Below are 14,757 nucleotides of genomic sequence, written 5' to 3' on the forward strand. Positions count from 1 at the left end.
CGCAATCAGACAGAATCATTCGCAGCCTGTGGTGATTCCGCCCCCTAGCGGACAACATGCGTATGCACACGCACACCAACAACACAGATGATTTTAGTACACGAAAACCCCCGAGGCCAATGTCATGCAGTGTAAAAACGAAGGCCCGCTCACCACCATTACTAAGATCGTGTGAAATGTATGTAGCTAATTTATTTCCATGTCAGCACTTTTTCTCCCTTTGCAGCTTTAGAAGAGATCCAGTGGGAGATTTAGAAGCTGAATATGTAAGTGTTTAACTTGTTAGTTCAGAGCAGTTTGATATCTTTCAACATGATTGTGCAGTCTGTTTCATCTGTCGTTGGAAGTGTCATCCAGAACCCCCTCCCACAGCATTCGGGCGCAGCGGTTTGATCACACATCGAGCGCAGCATCGTGGCATCATGAATATTTAATCCCGATTTACTGTACTTGCCGGTGAGGAGATGCAGGAGAGCTATTGAGCAGGAGCAACAGCATCGTGTCTGTGAGAGAAACTGGGTTTAACCTGTGAAATATTCAGCTTTTGGGTCTGTGGCTTCCCTCTAAAAGCTGAACTCTAAAGGAAGATGACGTATTGTTGCTGTATTTAGTGTATTAACGGATCTGGTTAACTAACCCTGCTGGCAGGAAAATGATGGAAAACAGTTCCTCTGTCTCTGGACGGGCTTTTAGACATAATGGAACACTATTTCAGCTGCTAATGGGTGCAGTTATTAAGAGCTTGAGAGAAGGGGCAAATGGCCTCCTAAATTGCATCAGGAGCTGCTCTCACCCTGTTCACGCACCCAGATGTGACGCGAGCAGCTCACCATGTCTGTCGGAACACTTCCTGTCTTCGACTCGCTGTCAGCCAGCCCAGTGTGCTGAACAGCCCAGACATCACATTAAATCCTCTTTATTTTACAGCAACATCTTGGCATCATCGAAGGGAAAACAAGAAGCCCGATAACTGATGGAGGTTCCACTTTATTCTGCACCTGTGAGCATCCTTCCTTCACACACATGACATCTGAATTAATCAGCGGCTGAGCGAACGGTCCAGTGTTGTGCTCTGCTTTACGTAAGATTCTCTGTTAAAAGTGCCGTCAATCCCGTCAGAGGGCACCAACAGCACAAGCAAGTGTTTGCATAGAACATGGACGCAGTTCCTGCTCGGCGGCTCGACCTCGGCGCCCCAGCGTGACTGTGAGACGGTGCAAAGTGTGTGTGCAGGAGCAGAGTAAGGCAGGAGGAGTAAAGCCGAACAGACAGCATCTATTGCTCTAAGGACACAAGGAAGGAAGGAAAAGAGGTAGAAAGAGTTTAATGAAGTATGAGGGCGTAGTTTGAAGTCAAAGGAATAAAAAACTGGAGGAATGAGACAGGATGGAGAAGGTTATCTACTGGTTGTTTAGATGTGAGCTCCGTTTCCTTGTGCTGCATCTTTACTGCTAATAGAACAGAGCCCAAGCTGAAGGCCTCCCTGAGTCTCCAAAGACCGCTGCTGCTGCAGTGACGACACTCAAACACCACGTCGCCTCTTCGCGTATCGTCTCATCTCTGATCCCGACACACAGCAGCGACTCAGTTGCCGCAGGGCAAATCTTCCTCTATTTTCTCTGTGGCTCCTTCATCAGCCTTTCCATCCAGCTCTTCCTCAGTTTGTGTCTCCAGGAGTCTTTCCCCACGCTCCGCCTGCTGCTCTCTGTCCTGGTCTGAGGCCCCTGGCTCAGCCGCTTCCTCAGACAGAGGGTACATCTGCCTGGGAATCGCTCCTGTTCCCGGTTGGTGCTTCTGGAACAAGTCAAAGCCACCGATGTCTGTCCTCGGGCCTTCGCAGGAGCTCTCATCGGGGCCTGTGGACAACACGCCGTTGGGGAGGCCGTTGGAGGCTTCGGGTGGCCTGGGTGAAGGCGAAGAGCTGCCCTGTTTCAGGATGGACGTGATGATCTTGAATCGGTTGAGTTTGCTCTTCACCTGGCTGCCGTGAGGCCCCGGAGGCTCCTCGAGGGAGGAGCTGCAGTCCGCTGAGCTGCCGCCGGCTTTCCCGCCCGGTAAGGCCGGCTTCCCCGTCTTCATCATGCCCATCACCTCATAACGGAAGCTGGAGATGTCCTGCTTCAGCTCCTGGGGAGTGAAGCAAAGACAGAACATTCATTTCCATGAGTGGTTCTTTTAAACCATCGTTTGTGGAAAAGTGACACCAGTGATTGTTGGTTTGTTTCCAGGCAGTGAATAATCTGCCCGTTGTGTAGCTGCAGGCAGGGTAGCGATTAGCTTTATCAACACGGGCAGATCTTCGCACGTGCGATCCACAACGAAGCAGATGTTCTGCAATAAACAGCAACAGCTGGCTGTCTTTGTTGGAGCTGCACACCTTGAAATTCTCCTCCGTCAGGCCTTCCTCTGTCTTGGCATCTCTGATCATGGCGGCCACATAACGTTTCACCAGATTTCTCAGAACCTCCTACAGCAGCCAAACACACAACACCAAGTCTGAACCATGAAACAGCCCTCTGAAGACCACCAACGCGTCCTCAGAGTCCTCAGTCAGGAGCCGATTGAGGCCCTCACTACTGAGCAGGTAAGACAAAACACATGCACACACACATTACAGTGCACGAACCCCCAGGAGGCCATTGGTAGATTTACCTGGTACTGGTGGTTGATTCTCAGGTTCTCAGCCGCTCGCCTCTGCACACAAATCACAGCGGTCCAGAGTCATGAGAAAAGCAGCTGGTTCTGACACAAAGTTAGAAGCTAACTGACAAACGATCAAGTCTTCTGCCAAGTTCTGGTGAAGGATGTCTGTAGAACACCGGACTTACACCCAGCGTTCTGATGCTTTTTGGCTGTTTGGACCTCGTCCTCTTGTAGTCTTGTGTCTTGATCCAGCTCATGAGGTACCAGAAGGATTTGGGACTGGGGACGATGTTGAACGGCGGCGGCAGCGTGGCCCCTTCCTCAAAGTAACTCATCCACAGTTTTGTCCTGGCGAATTTCCACTCGATGTCGGCGTGATCCTGAAACGGAGAGCACAGCGCGTGAACCCCCGCCGCGCATCACCTCCCCCCTCCCATCACCTCCTCCCTCCCATCCTCCCTGGCGTTCTGAGCCGCGCTCACAGCGATGTGCTGGTACGAGTTGTTCATCATGGCGATGAGCATGTTGAGGAGCACCACCAGCGAGATGATGTTGTAGGTGCCGAACATGGTGGTGCCCACGAACTCCGTGAACTGATGGTCGGCGTCCACGTTGGTCACGTACAGGCTGATTAGACCGAAGATGGACCAGAAGAGAGACTGCAGGGTCTCGAACAGCCTGCAGGAGAGAAGATAGGGGGTGAGGGCGGCACCACCACCGGTGGACGAGCACCTCTGGGGTGACGGACGTTTGCTCTCAGTCACCTCCCTGAACTGACAACTGTGGAGGAGCTTTTTCACACACGTGGACTCACGTGGAGAAGGCGTTGTTTTGCTCCACACAGCGGATGCCTTTACATTTGCCCTTCTCAGCCTTGGTCTCGTAGTAGAAGTAGAGCTGATTCAGGCCGTTAGCGAATGCCAGCAGGACCTGCGGCGCGTGCCAAATAAAGGGATCTGTGTCCAGACTCCACGTTTAAGCCAGAGTTCCTGTTACTGTGTGGAGAAAATGAGTGTTTACCAGACAGTAGATGAAGAGGAACTTCAGGATGTCCAGCAGCATTCTCCCCAGAGAGATCTGCAGCGGCCCCAGGTGAGAGTTGGCCGTGAACAGCGAGATGAGGCGCAGCGAGCTGAAAATGTTGGCGATGGCAAACACGGCCTCGGCCACGAGAGTCGGGTGCCACATCTCCCACTGGTTCCTGGGTTTGCTGCCGTAGTACTGCGCAGGACGACAGACAGGGAACGGGGTGGTCACGCCTTCCGCGTCCGTCCGAAGAAAACGCCTTACCTTGGTGTAGGCTACGATCTTGAGTGAGATGGTGGCCAAGTACAGAGAATTCATGACGAAGTCCATCAGGTTCCACCAGTCGTGGATGTAGTCTTGGAAACCACCGTCCCACATCTGTTTAATCTCAGCCCAGATGAAGCCTGGAAACACAGATGCTGATATTCAGGTATCAGCTGTGAAGGAAGAAAGTAGCTTGTCCTCTTTAAGCCCCTCCTCCCCACAGGTGAGCTGATCACCAGTGATAAGGAACGATGGCGGTTTGTGACTCTAGATTTGCTACAGCTCGTCTGGATCAGCAGACACGTTTTTGAACGTGTTGACTCTGATTATTCTCACTTGCCAGAAGGAGGAATCGTCTCAACACTGAATCACACAAGTCACACCGCCCACTAGTGGCCGTGCGTGGAATCTGCAGTGTTCCCAGCGTGTTCCGGTGTAAACAATCAATTTCAAACCGTTTCCCTCTTTCCAGCAGTTACTGTGTAAACAGGGTACAAAACACACTAATAACTAATATTCCACAGTACAAATGAGCAAATATGCACATAAGCTGCCAAACCTAAGCTAGTGACGACCAGTTCATTTTACCCTTAACTAGATACATAACCAGTCGATGAACGGGGGACTCACCCAGCACCCAGGGCAGGATCATCCACTCCACGGTGGTGGGGGCGGGACCCTGCCTGTCCTGCTCGGTGGTGACGATGTGCTGGGAGGCCAGGAGCAGCAGGAACAGGAAGGTCAGGTAGGACGCCGTGTGGCAGATGAACTTGATGAAAGGCTTGCGGATGAAGAGGCCGTAGCGGCTCTTGGGAGCCACGAGGTAGCACAGGGCGAACACAGGGTAGAGGAAGCCGATGAAGACGCAGGTGAAGAACTTCCCCGCCCAGTGGCGCCGCCTCCAGCCCGGAAACTCGTCGTACCAGCGGGAAGCCAAGAGCTGCTGGCAGTTTGGCTGAGCTACAAACTGCCCAAAATAAAAGGCTGTTAGACGTCGATGTGTTTGATCACAGTCGAAAAGACTTCTCACCTCTCACGGGGGGGTGACAGACCATAATCAACACTTACACGAGGATCAGGTTCAGAGCACAAAACCGTAGAAGATGAACTAATCGATACTCAAATAATCGGTTCTCTGAAACGATGGGATGGAAACCTTTCAGAGCATAATTAACTCACTCATTAGCATAGTTAACTCGCTCATTAGCATAGTTAACTCGCTCATTAGCATGAAACATTTCACACATTTGGCTCCATGTGAAACTTCTGGCCGAACCTCCATCTGCAGACTGACCCATTGAGACTGTGAGCCCACGTTACCATGGAAACCAGAGGGTCAAGCTGACTCCTATTTCCGTACTTCGCAGCACTGACAGCTAACCGGAGAGGACGGTGAATGGGATGGATATGAGGATGTCCTTCTTTCAGGTGGGGGATGGAGGCCATCAATGATTCAGGTTAAACAGGTTATTAGGTTAAACCTATTAACGCCAATAAAAGAGAATAAAACAGAACCCCTTGAGTTTGCAGAAACCGGAGCTACTTCAGCCTCCGTTGGCCTTAAAACATTAATTGACACGACAGTTGTGCCCAGGAGGCCATAAATTGAGCTGCTTAACGTTATAATTCCAGAGTGTCTTCATGCTAACGTCGTTACCTGAACAAATCAGTGGTAATAAAAAGTTCACACAACAATCAGAAACTGGTCCTGACATTAGAGATCAATAAAGGAGTTGACAGAACACCAAGTGTGGAGTCTCAAAGGTCAGTTAGGATTTGTGGCTCGTTGCTCCTCCTGGAAGTCCATCAGCAGGTGTAAAGGGCAACATCTCCCTCTTCTCTAGAGGGTCATTTAAAGGTCGCTGTCAGCGCATCAACACTGATTAAAATCAAAAGCTCTCCTCAACATGAAGCCTGTCGGCAGCAGCCGGCCTGGAAACCCTCAACAGGAAGTCATTCCCATATCTCCCAAGGATCCATCCTGGTGCAGATACACCTCAGTCAGCTGAGATGCAGCTTCATTCCAAGTTTAATTGTGTGTCTGCAGTGAATTTCCAGATCGATGTGTCCTGATTGAGCGTCACAACGTGAGAATATTGCTGCACATTAATGCAATTTCTCCAAATGTAATTTAACCTGCTGCTGCCGTGAAAGATTAAATGGTCGACCTGTCAGGGAAGGAGGAGTTTCCCTCCCTCTCAGGTTTGTATTCCCAGACCCCTGAGGACAGGTTGGATCGTGGGTGGCGCAAGGTTGGGATAGCTGGGTCTCCATGACGACGCCAGAAAGGTGCCGTTTGGGACGGAGCCAGAAGGCCTGACCCTCTGGCACAAATAAGGACAAAGACATTTACGCTCAGACAGTTTCCAGGATCCGAATGGAGTCGATAGCTGCAGTGTGTGTTGCCATGGCAGCTACACTGTCATTTAAGGCAAAACAAATTAACATAAAATAATTTTAAATTTGTATTTCATGGTTATTTTCTCATTAACTGGGAGCTAAAACATGTTTAACATCTTAAAGACTACTATTTACCCACGAAGAGGTCGATGAGTCGAGTTTCACATGTTTATCATCATGTAAATTCTTCGTATTATAAAGTCATTCTTTCACACCTCTGCATCCTGTTATCAAAGAGCTGATTGGAGAGTTTAAACAGGCACCAAAAACGATCATTTAAAGCAGCAGAACTGTTGTGGTCCTGTTGCCACTCCGACCTCTCACCTCCTCTACCTGCAGGAGCAGCATTTAGGGGCGGGGCTATCCCTGGGCCCTGAGCCTCTGGCACACCTGCAGCTGCTTCTGCCTAAATCAGCTCCCACTGAAGCTCTCCCCTCGTCTCCGGTGCCGGATTGTTGCCCATGCTTCAGCACCGAGCTCCAGCTCAGAGAGCTCCTCCGGGGGCCCTCGGAGAGCTCCTCCGGGGGCCCTCGGAGAGCTCCGGGCCTCAGATCTATCCCTATCCGCTATCCCTCGCTAATCTCCAGAGTTGTAGGTTTGTCCAGTGCCTTGTCGCTGTTTTTGTACTTTTTCCGATGTTTTTCCCATTTCTTGGTGATTTTTAGTTCATTGTTTCTGTTGCTACTTTCCGAGAGCTTCAATCGATCCTTCGTTCCGTCTCCCCTTGCATTGTTTTTGCCAATAAAGAAGCTTTTGCTTTTCACCCTGATGAGGATGAGTGCAGCTCCAGGAGTCTGCTGGGTTGGATCTCCACACCGAAGCCCAAATTCAGCTCGATGGACAGGAGATGAGGCGCAGCTCCGTGGTTATTTTATATCACAGCAACCTCAAACTGGTGGATTGTTAACGGGGACCTGACCTGTTTTGAATAGAATATTTTGCTTTTAAGGCTGCAATTAGTTGTGATTTCAGAAGAACATTCTGTGCCCCCCCCCGTCACAACTGCCCCTTCATCGTTACAACAATTACCTGCTGCAGTGCTCCACAGGTGACGACAACTCAAGCCTGTGAAGTTCAAACGTGTCACCAAGGGAAACGGGCGCCATGCTTACTTCTTTCTGGTGATATTTGATGGCCAGCTTGAGTCTGGCCAGGTCGCTGTTGCCCTCCTCCTCCAGCAGGTTGCTGTCGTCCCTGTAGTTGAGAATCATTTCCAGCTCTCTGGAGCTCCTGGTCTGGTCCAGGAGGTTCTTGGCGAACTGTTTGCACTGCTGAGACAACTCCTCGTACTCAGATTTGAACTCATTCTCCACCTGATGGAAGCAACAACAGAACATCTTCAGGGAGCGTAACACACGTGTGTTAAAGGTAATAACAGTTTATCAGATTCACCACTAATGAACCAACAGCTGCGCTTCATCTTTCAGCTCTCTCACGCCCAGAAATCCTCTCTGAAGGACCTTTTGTCCTCACCTTGCTGAGCTCCTGCAGCTCCCAGCTCAGCCTGAAGGCAGTGAGGAAGGGGTCCTCGCTGGAGAGCGCAATCAGGGAGGGACTCGACAGCGCTTTGTAGATGTTGAGGCGCGAGCGCGAGTGCCGCAGGCTGTCCACGTCCGAGCTGGACACGCACTCCACACAGTTGCAGCGCACCTGCCGCATCAACCCACCGGCACCATGAGCAGCACCAGCAAAGGGATCAAGTCAAACAACCCAGAGGTTTTCATTAGCATATTTAAACATGTCTGTTACGTGCAGAAAATGCAATGGGACCATTTGTCTCTTCCTTTTTATCCCATTTATTTAATTATCTTTATTCGCAGTTGAATGTTGCAGTTATGAGCGGGATTATTCCCGTCATCTCTGAGGAGCCTAGACTGCAGCGTTTCCCACCAGAACCTGGCGGTCTCACCTCGTGGGGCTGCGGCATGGACACGCCCTTCTGCACCAGCAGCTTGATAATCTCATAGTTGTTGGTGTGAGCGGCCAGGATGACGGGCGTGATGTCGGGAGTGAAGTCGGAGAACTGCTTGTCCAATAGGATTGGGGGAACCTACCAGGGTTGAGAACAAAAGCAGAGAAAAACGTCATTACATTGGCACTAAATTGAACAGAAATGTTTTCTGACCCCCCCCGACTCCGGGTCAGAGGTCTTTGGTGGAGAGTAAATGGAGAACGAGAGCGTTACAGGGGCTGGCAGCTCGGAGGCACTGACATCATCCAGCACTTTAATAAAGAGGATCCTTTATTTCCCCATTTAAGGCGGAATGATTAGGCCAGGAAAGGAACTCGTTCCCATCTCCAGCATCAGCCGCTGCTACTGAGCCTCTTCCTCCATCCATGTCTGTGTGGGATCACACAGCTTCAGGCTGCAGGAGGAGGGAGGCTGTTCAGCCTCTTTCAGCTCAAGATCTATTATTTGATCCTGGACACAGAAGGAAAACAGGCAGAAGCGGTCGGAGACACTTTACAGCGTGATGGTGCTGTTGAGGGCGTTTTGGGATAAGAGGATTGTGGAGATAAAGGAACAAATGGGCCCCTTTCTAGAAACCACAGCGGTTTTGCTAATGTGGTGCTGGATTAGGGCTCCGGTCTCTCCGGGGTGTGGGTTTGAATCCTGTCCATGAACATTTAGAGGTACTGCCGGGGTTCCACTGAGCAATGCACCACAGCTTCATCCTAAAACATTCTTCTGCACAATGATTGCGTTAACAATTTGTTTTGTGATTTTTACTGAGGATGAATCCTGAGTTTGTCATTTCCAGGCAGCGACGGCGACAGATCGCAGAGGCCGTCCCTCTGAGGAGAGTTCAGAGTCTTTATGCTTCCGAGTGGTGACATGAAGACACAATCAGGGACAGGCTGACAAAGACGGCGCCTTTGTGGAGCTTTAGTGAATTACTCAGCAGATTAGAGCGCATGTCTTTAATTAAACAAGCTGATATTGACGATACTGAACATTTTAGTCTGAGCGGAGGATGTCAATAATGAAATGCTAGGTGTTAGTAGCACCTATGGACCTGCAGTGACCCGTCAGTGAAAACCTTTAGCATTGTTCTATGGATTGTGATGAATCAGCATTTTTCCATACACCTGCAGACTGAAGGTTTTATGGAGTGACATTTTAATAGTTTTATACATATGAGCGATCACAACGCACTCTGACGCGACTTTTACAAATTTACTGTTTAAAACTACGGATTCTAGATGCAAATGATCCCATTTTAACGATGGCCTGTACAGCAAAGGCGAGGTTACGGTGAGAGCCAAGAAAGGAAACAAATACCTAATAAACTGTTATTAAATTAGAAATGCAGCGAAATCTGAAGGATATTACACAGGAAGCACAAAGAGGCCAAAGCGTTGGTAATCAGGAAGCTGTACAGGAACACTCGGATGATAAATAAGGCTTTTTAAAAAGTTCTTACTCGAACGGCTCCTCAGTGGCAAACAAATAGCCCCCAACATTCCCAGACCATTAAAGATCCATCATTCCCACACAGGGACAAACACAGTTAGAAATATCCCGTTATCATTAAATCCCCGTTATCATTAAATCCCAGACAACATCTAGAGTGTGATTTCCTGCGACAGCCCTTTAATGTTATGACGAACTCGCTGATCTATTTTTACCTGCTGCTCATGCAGGAAGCCACCGAGGCAAATGTGGACGCTGAGGGGCTTTTAGCTGGAAATGCCCCCCGAACATCCCCAACCAGAGGGAAATGCCCCCCTAACATCCCCAACCAGAGTCCAGTCTGCTGGGAACCTACCTCTCTTTGATCCTTTCTTCTGTTTTCTCTTAATTAATCAGTATAAACCTGTTAGTGTGGGACGAATTATGGAACGTTGATGAAATGAAGCAAAAGCTCGTTTTTAGCTTGGTTATGATTGTAGCCTTTGGAGGACATTTGTTCCTTTTGGAGGACATTTCTGCTCCTTTTTGAGGATATTTCATTAACATTTTTACACGGGTGTATTCAGCTCGCCTCCACTCAGGCTTAAACACAGATTAGCTAAAATGGTTCAAAGAAAAGTGGTTAGAAATGTGCTTTCCTCTGTTCCATAAAGATTCTATTGTCTTTTTAAAAATTGGATTTAGGGTTCTCTAAGGTCGCAGGATCCCCCCCCCTCCTCACCTGCATGCCACCACTTGGCTTTTTATGGTTGAGCAGCAGCTCCACAGCTCCCACCACCTCCTTTCGGATGGCGTGCAAAAGGGCGTCGCCGACATAGACGCCGAAACTCAGCAGGAGTTCGATGATCTCCAGGTTCTCGTTCTCGATGGCGATGAGCAGGGCCGTGCGGCCGAGGGGGTCGATGCAGTTGATGTTGATCTTGAAGTAAATCTCCGCCTCCTGAGGAAACGGGTACAGCTCGGAGTCAGTGTTTCGCTTCGGAACGCTGATCCAGATCAGGCTAACGGAAAGCTGTCACGCTGACGCGCTGATGTTTGGCAGGGAATATTTTCCACATCGATACACCCGGAAATCAACTTTCAAAGTCAAAGAAGTGTTAAATTGTTTTGAGATCAAATGTCCAAAGCTTTTGCACAGATTAGTTATCAGAAGAATTTATGCAGTCATTGTTCCGGGGTCATTTCGGACAAATCTGGTGCTGTGGGAGTGAAGCTGCCGACCTTTTATCTGGAAAATGTCCTGGATGTTACTGGATATGAGCCCAAGAACTACGGCAGCTCATTACCTGGAACGCTCCTAAGATTTTCTGAATCAAACTAATTAGATCCAGGCTTCAAGACTGCTTTATTTACTGCCATCATTCATTTAGAGACTCCGTGACCTTACATATTCATCTTATTACCACTCAAACCACGCACACACACACCTCCAAGGCCTGTTTGACACTAGCGTAGTCTCCCTTCTCCACCGCTCCCAGGTAGGCCTTCTCTAAGGGCGACAGCTCCGACTCCGCCCGCACGATTCTCAGCGGGATGCGGTCCCGGTAGGAGGAGCTGTCGGTCCTCCGGTAGTACAGTTGTGACATCTCCCCGAGGCTTCAGCTCACCAGAGACCTGTTAACGGCTACAGCTGCGGCTGGAAGGGACGAGTCTGCTGCTGAGGAGATCACAGTTCAGGAGAATTACTTTAAAATAGATTAAAATCATCACATAAGAGGAGGAACATGTCCAGCGGCTTCTTTTCCCTCTTATTGTGTCGTCCTGTGAGAACCTCCTGAGTGTCCTGCCCCAGGGTGGCAGAAGCTCTCCAGCCTCTTTCTTTTAAACGGGGAAAAGGGGTTTTGAAATGGGGAGTACCTGCACAGGTGCACTGTGATTGGTCAATATTACCTGCACAGGTGCACTGTGATTGGTCAATATTACCTGCACAGGTGCACTGTGAATCGGTGGCCTAATACGCAGCATTTTCAGTCCTTGCAGCGTTCCAGATGTTTTTCCCTCCATTGTCATGTGACCTCAACAAGGCGAAGGAAATACTTTTAAATTTATGCGTGAAGAGCGTTCACGTGAACGGTGGCTGGCGGCGCTCCTTCAATAACCAAATGCACTCCCAGGATTCTTCAGAAAGCTCATTATGACATTTTTCCTCAGGATCTCATCAGATTAATGAACAGAAATAAAAAGGCAGAGAGTTTTTCTCTTTAACACTGTGACGGCCTCAAGGTTAAAGCTCTCGAAAAGGTGGAAACTCTCAAAATAGTGACGTGATAGTAGGATAATATACAAGGGAAAGATGATGGATGGATGGATGGATGGGTGGATGGATGGATGGATGCTGGATGGATGGGTGGATGGATGGATGGATGCTGGATGGATGGATGGATGCTGGATGGATGGGTGGATGGATGGATGGATGGATGGATGGATGCTGGATGGGTGGATGGATGGATGGGTGGATGGATGGATGGATGGATGGATGGATGGATGGGTGGATGGATGGATGGATGGATGATGGATGGGTGGATGGATGCTGGATGGATGGGTGGATGGATGGATGGATGCTGGGTGGATGCTGGGTGGATGGATGCTGGATGGATGGGTGGATGGATGCTGGATGGATGGATGGATGGATGCTGGGTGGATGCTGGGTGGATGGATGCTGGATGGATGGATGATGGGTGGATGGATGCTAGATGGATGGATGGATGACGGATGGATGGAAGGATGCAGGATGGGTGGATGGATGATGGATGCTGGATGGATGGATGGATGGATGGATGGATGGATGCTGGGTGGATGGATGCTAGATGGATGGATGGATGGATGATGGATGGATGGATGGATGGATGGATGATGGATGACATAATCCATGAATCGTCCATTGATTGGTCCAGCGTTTGGTTGCCTGGTGACAGGGAACGGTAGGGGCTGCCGAGAGCGGCGGCGCCTCCACCCTGACGAGGATCAGGATCAGCTTCAGGATCAGGATCAGCTTCAGGATCAGGATCAGCTTCAGGATCAGGCAGGACCTCCATTTTGGACGTGCCCCCCCCGACTGTGCAGCTCCACTGTCATTGAGGGACTCCATGAGAAAGGTCCGTGCTGTTGGACTGATGGGAATAACGGAGGAGTCTGGGGCGGGGCCAGGGATTCCACACCTGTCCACACCTGGGCCCGTGTGACACGCATACGCTGGTCAGCACGACTGTGCATGAACATGCCAAAGTTGGGAATAAAGGATGTTGTGCAACTCCGAGCCACCCCTTTTTTCCACCTTGTTTTGCCCCGATGTCTCCGTCACCTGCGCTGCCTCTCCAGGTGCTGCAGCAATGAAGAAGGATGGTTTTAGACCCCCCCCCCCCCCCCCCCCCCCCCCCTGAGATGTTTGATGGCCTCCTTGATGATTTCCATTTATTTGGGGCCACGTGGGGACTGTGGTCATGGACGATCCAGGGAGTCTGTCCTTCATCCCTGTCTTCTAAATGAAGCCCAAAGACAACGCTACGCAGACGCGCAGAGCCCCGCAGAAGGGTCACGTGACAAACTGGTGACCTGCTGCGTGGAGCCGTGAAAAGGCGCAGCGCTGTGCGCCACGCGCCTTCTATTTTTAAAGTTGAGCCTCTGACGGAGCTCCGCCATGCGGCTGCGGCGCTCGTCAAGCTGTCAGCGATCCCTAATTAACGCCAGCAGATCCGCGTGCATGTGGCACAGCAGCGCGGTCACCGGGATGGCGCCTGCATCTGCTTTAGGGGGCTCTCTTCCCGGGGTTTACCGTCATCATCTGCGGATGCTTCCAGGAGGCAGGGCGGTCAAAACATGGTTGAAAATAAAAGCGCGTGAAAGATCGGAGGAGACATTTCTAATCTGGGTCCATCACCGAGAGCGCGCGCTCCCCGTGCTGCCCGCGGTCAGATAAATGAACGGGAATCAAGTTTTAAAGGCTACACAGGCACTAACCTTTAGGATGCGATGCATGAGAAGTTCCCGTGCAATGATCCCCCGAGGCCACGCGAAGCCGAAGCAAACTACCAAGCTGGAAATGATTGGGAACTTCTGGACTTGGACATTCCTCGGATTTGGTAACTGCGGTGTTGCTGTGCAGGAAGAGGCTGACGCGCCGGCGCCTCCGTCTATCCCTTGTTTTTCAGCTCAGTCTGCGTTCTCCTCTCTCCCGCTTGGAGACCTCTCAACCCCCCCGCTGTACGTCCACACTCGCTCCGTCACCATCACGATTCGGTTCGCTCCTGTTTCCTCTGAAGGGGAGGATGGAAACACGCAGCGCCGCATTCAGCTCATCCCGAAACAGGGAAAAGCAGCTGCGAAGTTTCCTCCGTAGGTTGGATCTGGTTTGACGCCGCTGTCCCTGCCCACTGGACTTTCTCCACCTGTTGGGGGCCGATGCAGCGCCTCCGGGGGGGGGGGGGGGGGGGGGGCAGCCAGATGCCTGCTCGCAGCGCCGCAGACGGTCGTGCGCGCTCGGAGACGCATTGAAGCCTGGCGCTGCACGATGGAGAAATCACCTGATCAATCCAATCAGTCCCCGGCTCAATGGGGGGGGGGGGGGGGACATCTCACCCAGAATGGACCGAGAAAAGTAGCTTCGCTTGCTTTTGATTTACCTGGCGACATAATTATAGAAACATTATCGTTTATTGGGCGTTTTGAATTAATGAACAGTTTAAAGGGTTCAATAAAACATTTGATATCATAAAATAAGGCTTTTATGGCCCCTGAGGACCAGAGAAGGGAACAATGTTCATATCATTCATTGGAACGGAAATGTTACGAAATCGATTTTAATGCGAACGGGCTTGAAAGTCATCACATCTATGGATTCAAATCTATATCAGCTCAGAACAGTGCGTGTGCGCGCGCGCGCGTTGCTGCGCAGCGGGGGTTGATGCTGTAAATTCTCTATAATGCCGTATAATGTTTCTAAGTGTCCCTCTGACATTTAACATCTGCAGGTCAGACTCATTCCTCCTGTCTGGTGCGTTCATGTTGGCACT

At 50.3% G+C, this 14,757-nt stretch overlaps 1 protein-coding gene across 7 annotated transcripts; it reads right to left on the minus strand.

Annotated features, from left to right (window-relative positions):
- Nucleotides 1-967: 967 nt before the first annotated feature.
- On the minus strand, nt 968-14,111 carry LOC130537936 (short transient receptor potential channel 4-like). 7 transcript variants are annotated; one of them, XM_057055085.1, is made up of 15 exons: nt 13,706-14,111; nt 11,176-11,378; nt 10,470-10,688; nt 8,243-8,383; nt 7,807-7,983; nt 7,446-7,646; nt 4,564-4,900; nt 3,934-4,073; nt 3,664-3,864; nt 3,458-3,573; nt 3,126-3,321; nt 2,829-3,023; nt 2,653-2,694; nt 2,378-2,467; nt 968-2,127 (listed from the first exon to the last, which is right to left on the minus strand). In XM_057055085.1, exons 2-15 carry the CDS (start codon nt 11,332-11,334, stop codon nt 1,585-1,587), a joined length of 2,757 nt encoding a protein of 918 aa, XP_056911065.1. In that variant the 5' UTR covers nt 11,335-11,378; nt 13,706-14,111; the 3' UTR covers nt 968-1,584. The 7 variants fall into 7 exon arrangements, with proteins under 7 accessions (XP_056911065.1, XP_056911068.1, XP_056911069.1 ...); XM_057055088.1 differs by having other exon boundaries at nt 11,176-11,384; XM_057055089.1 differs by lacking the exon at nt 13,706-14,111 and adding an exon at nt 11,459-11,613.
- Nucleotides 14,112-14,757: the final 646 nt, after the last annotated feature.

The sequence above is a fragment of the Takifugu flavidus genome, chromosome 14 (assembly GCF_003711565.1).
Source record: "Takifugu flavidus isolate HTHZ2018 chromosome 14, ASM371156v2, whole genome shotgun sequence".
Classification (NCBI taxonomy): Eukaryota; Metazoa; Chordata; class Actinopteri; order Tetraodontiformes; family Tetraodontidae; genus Takifugu; species Takifugu flavidus.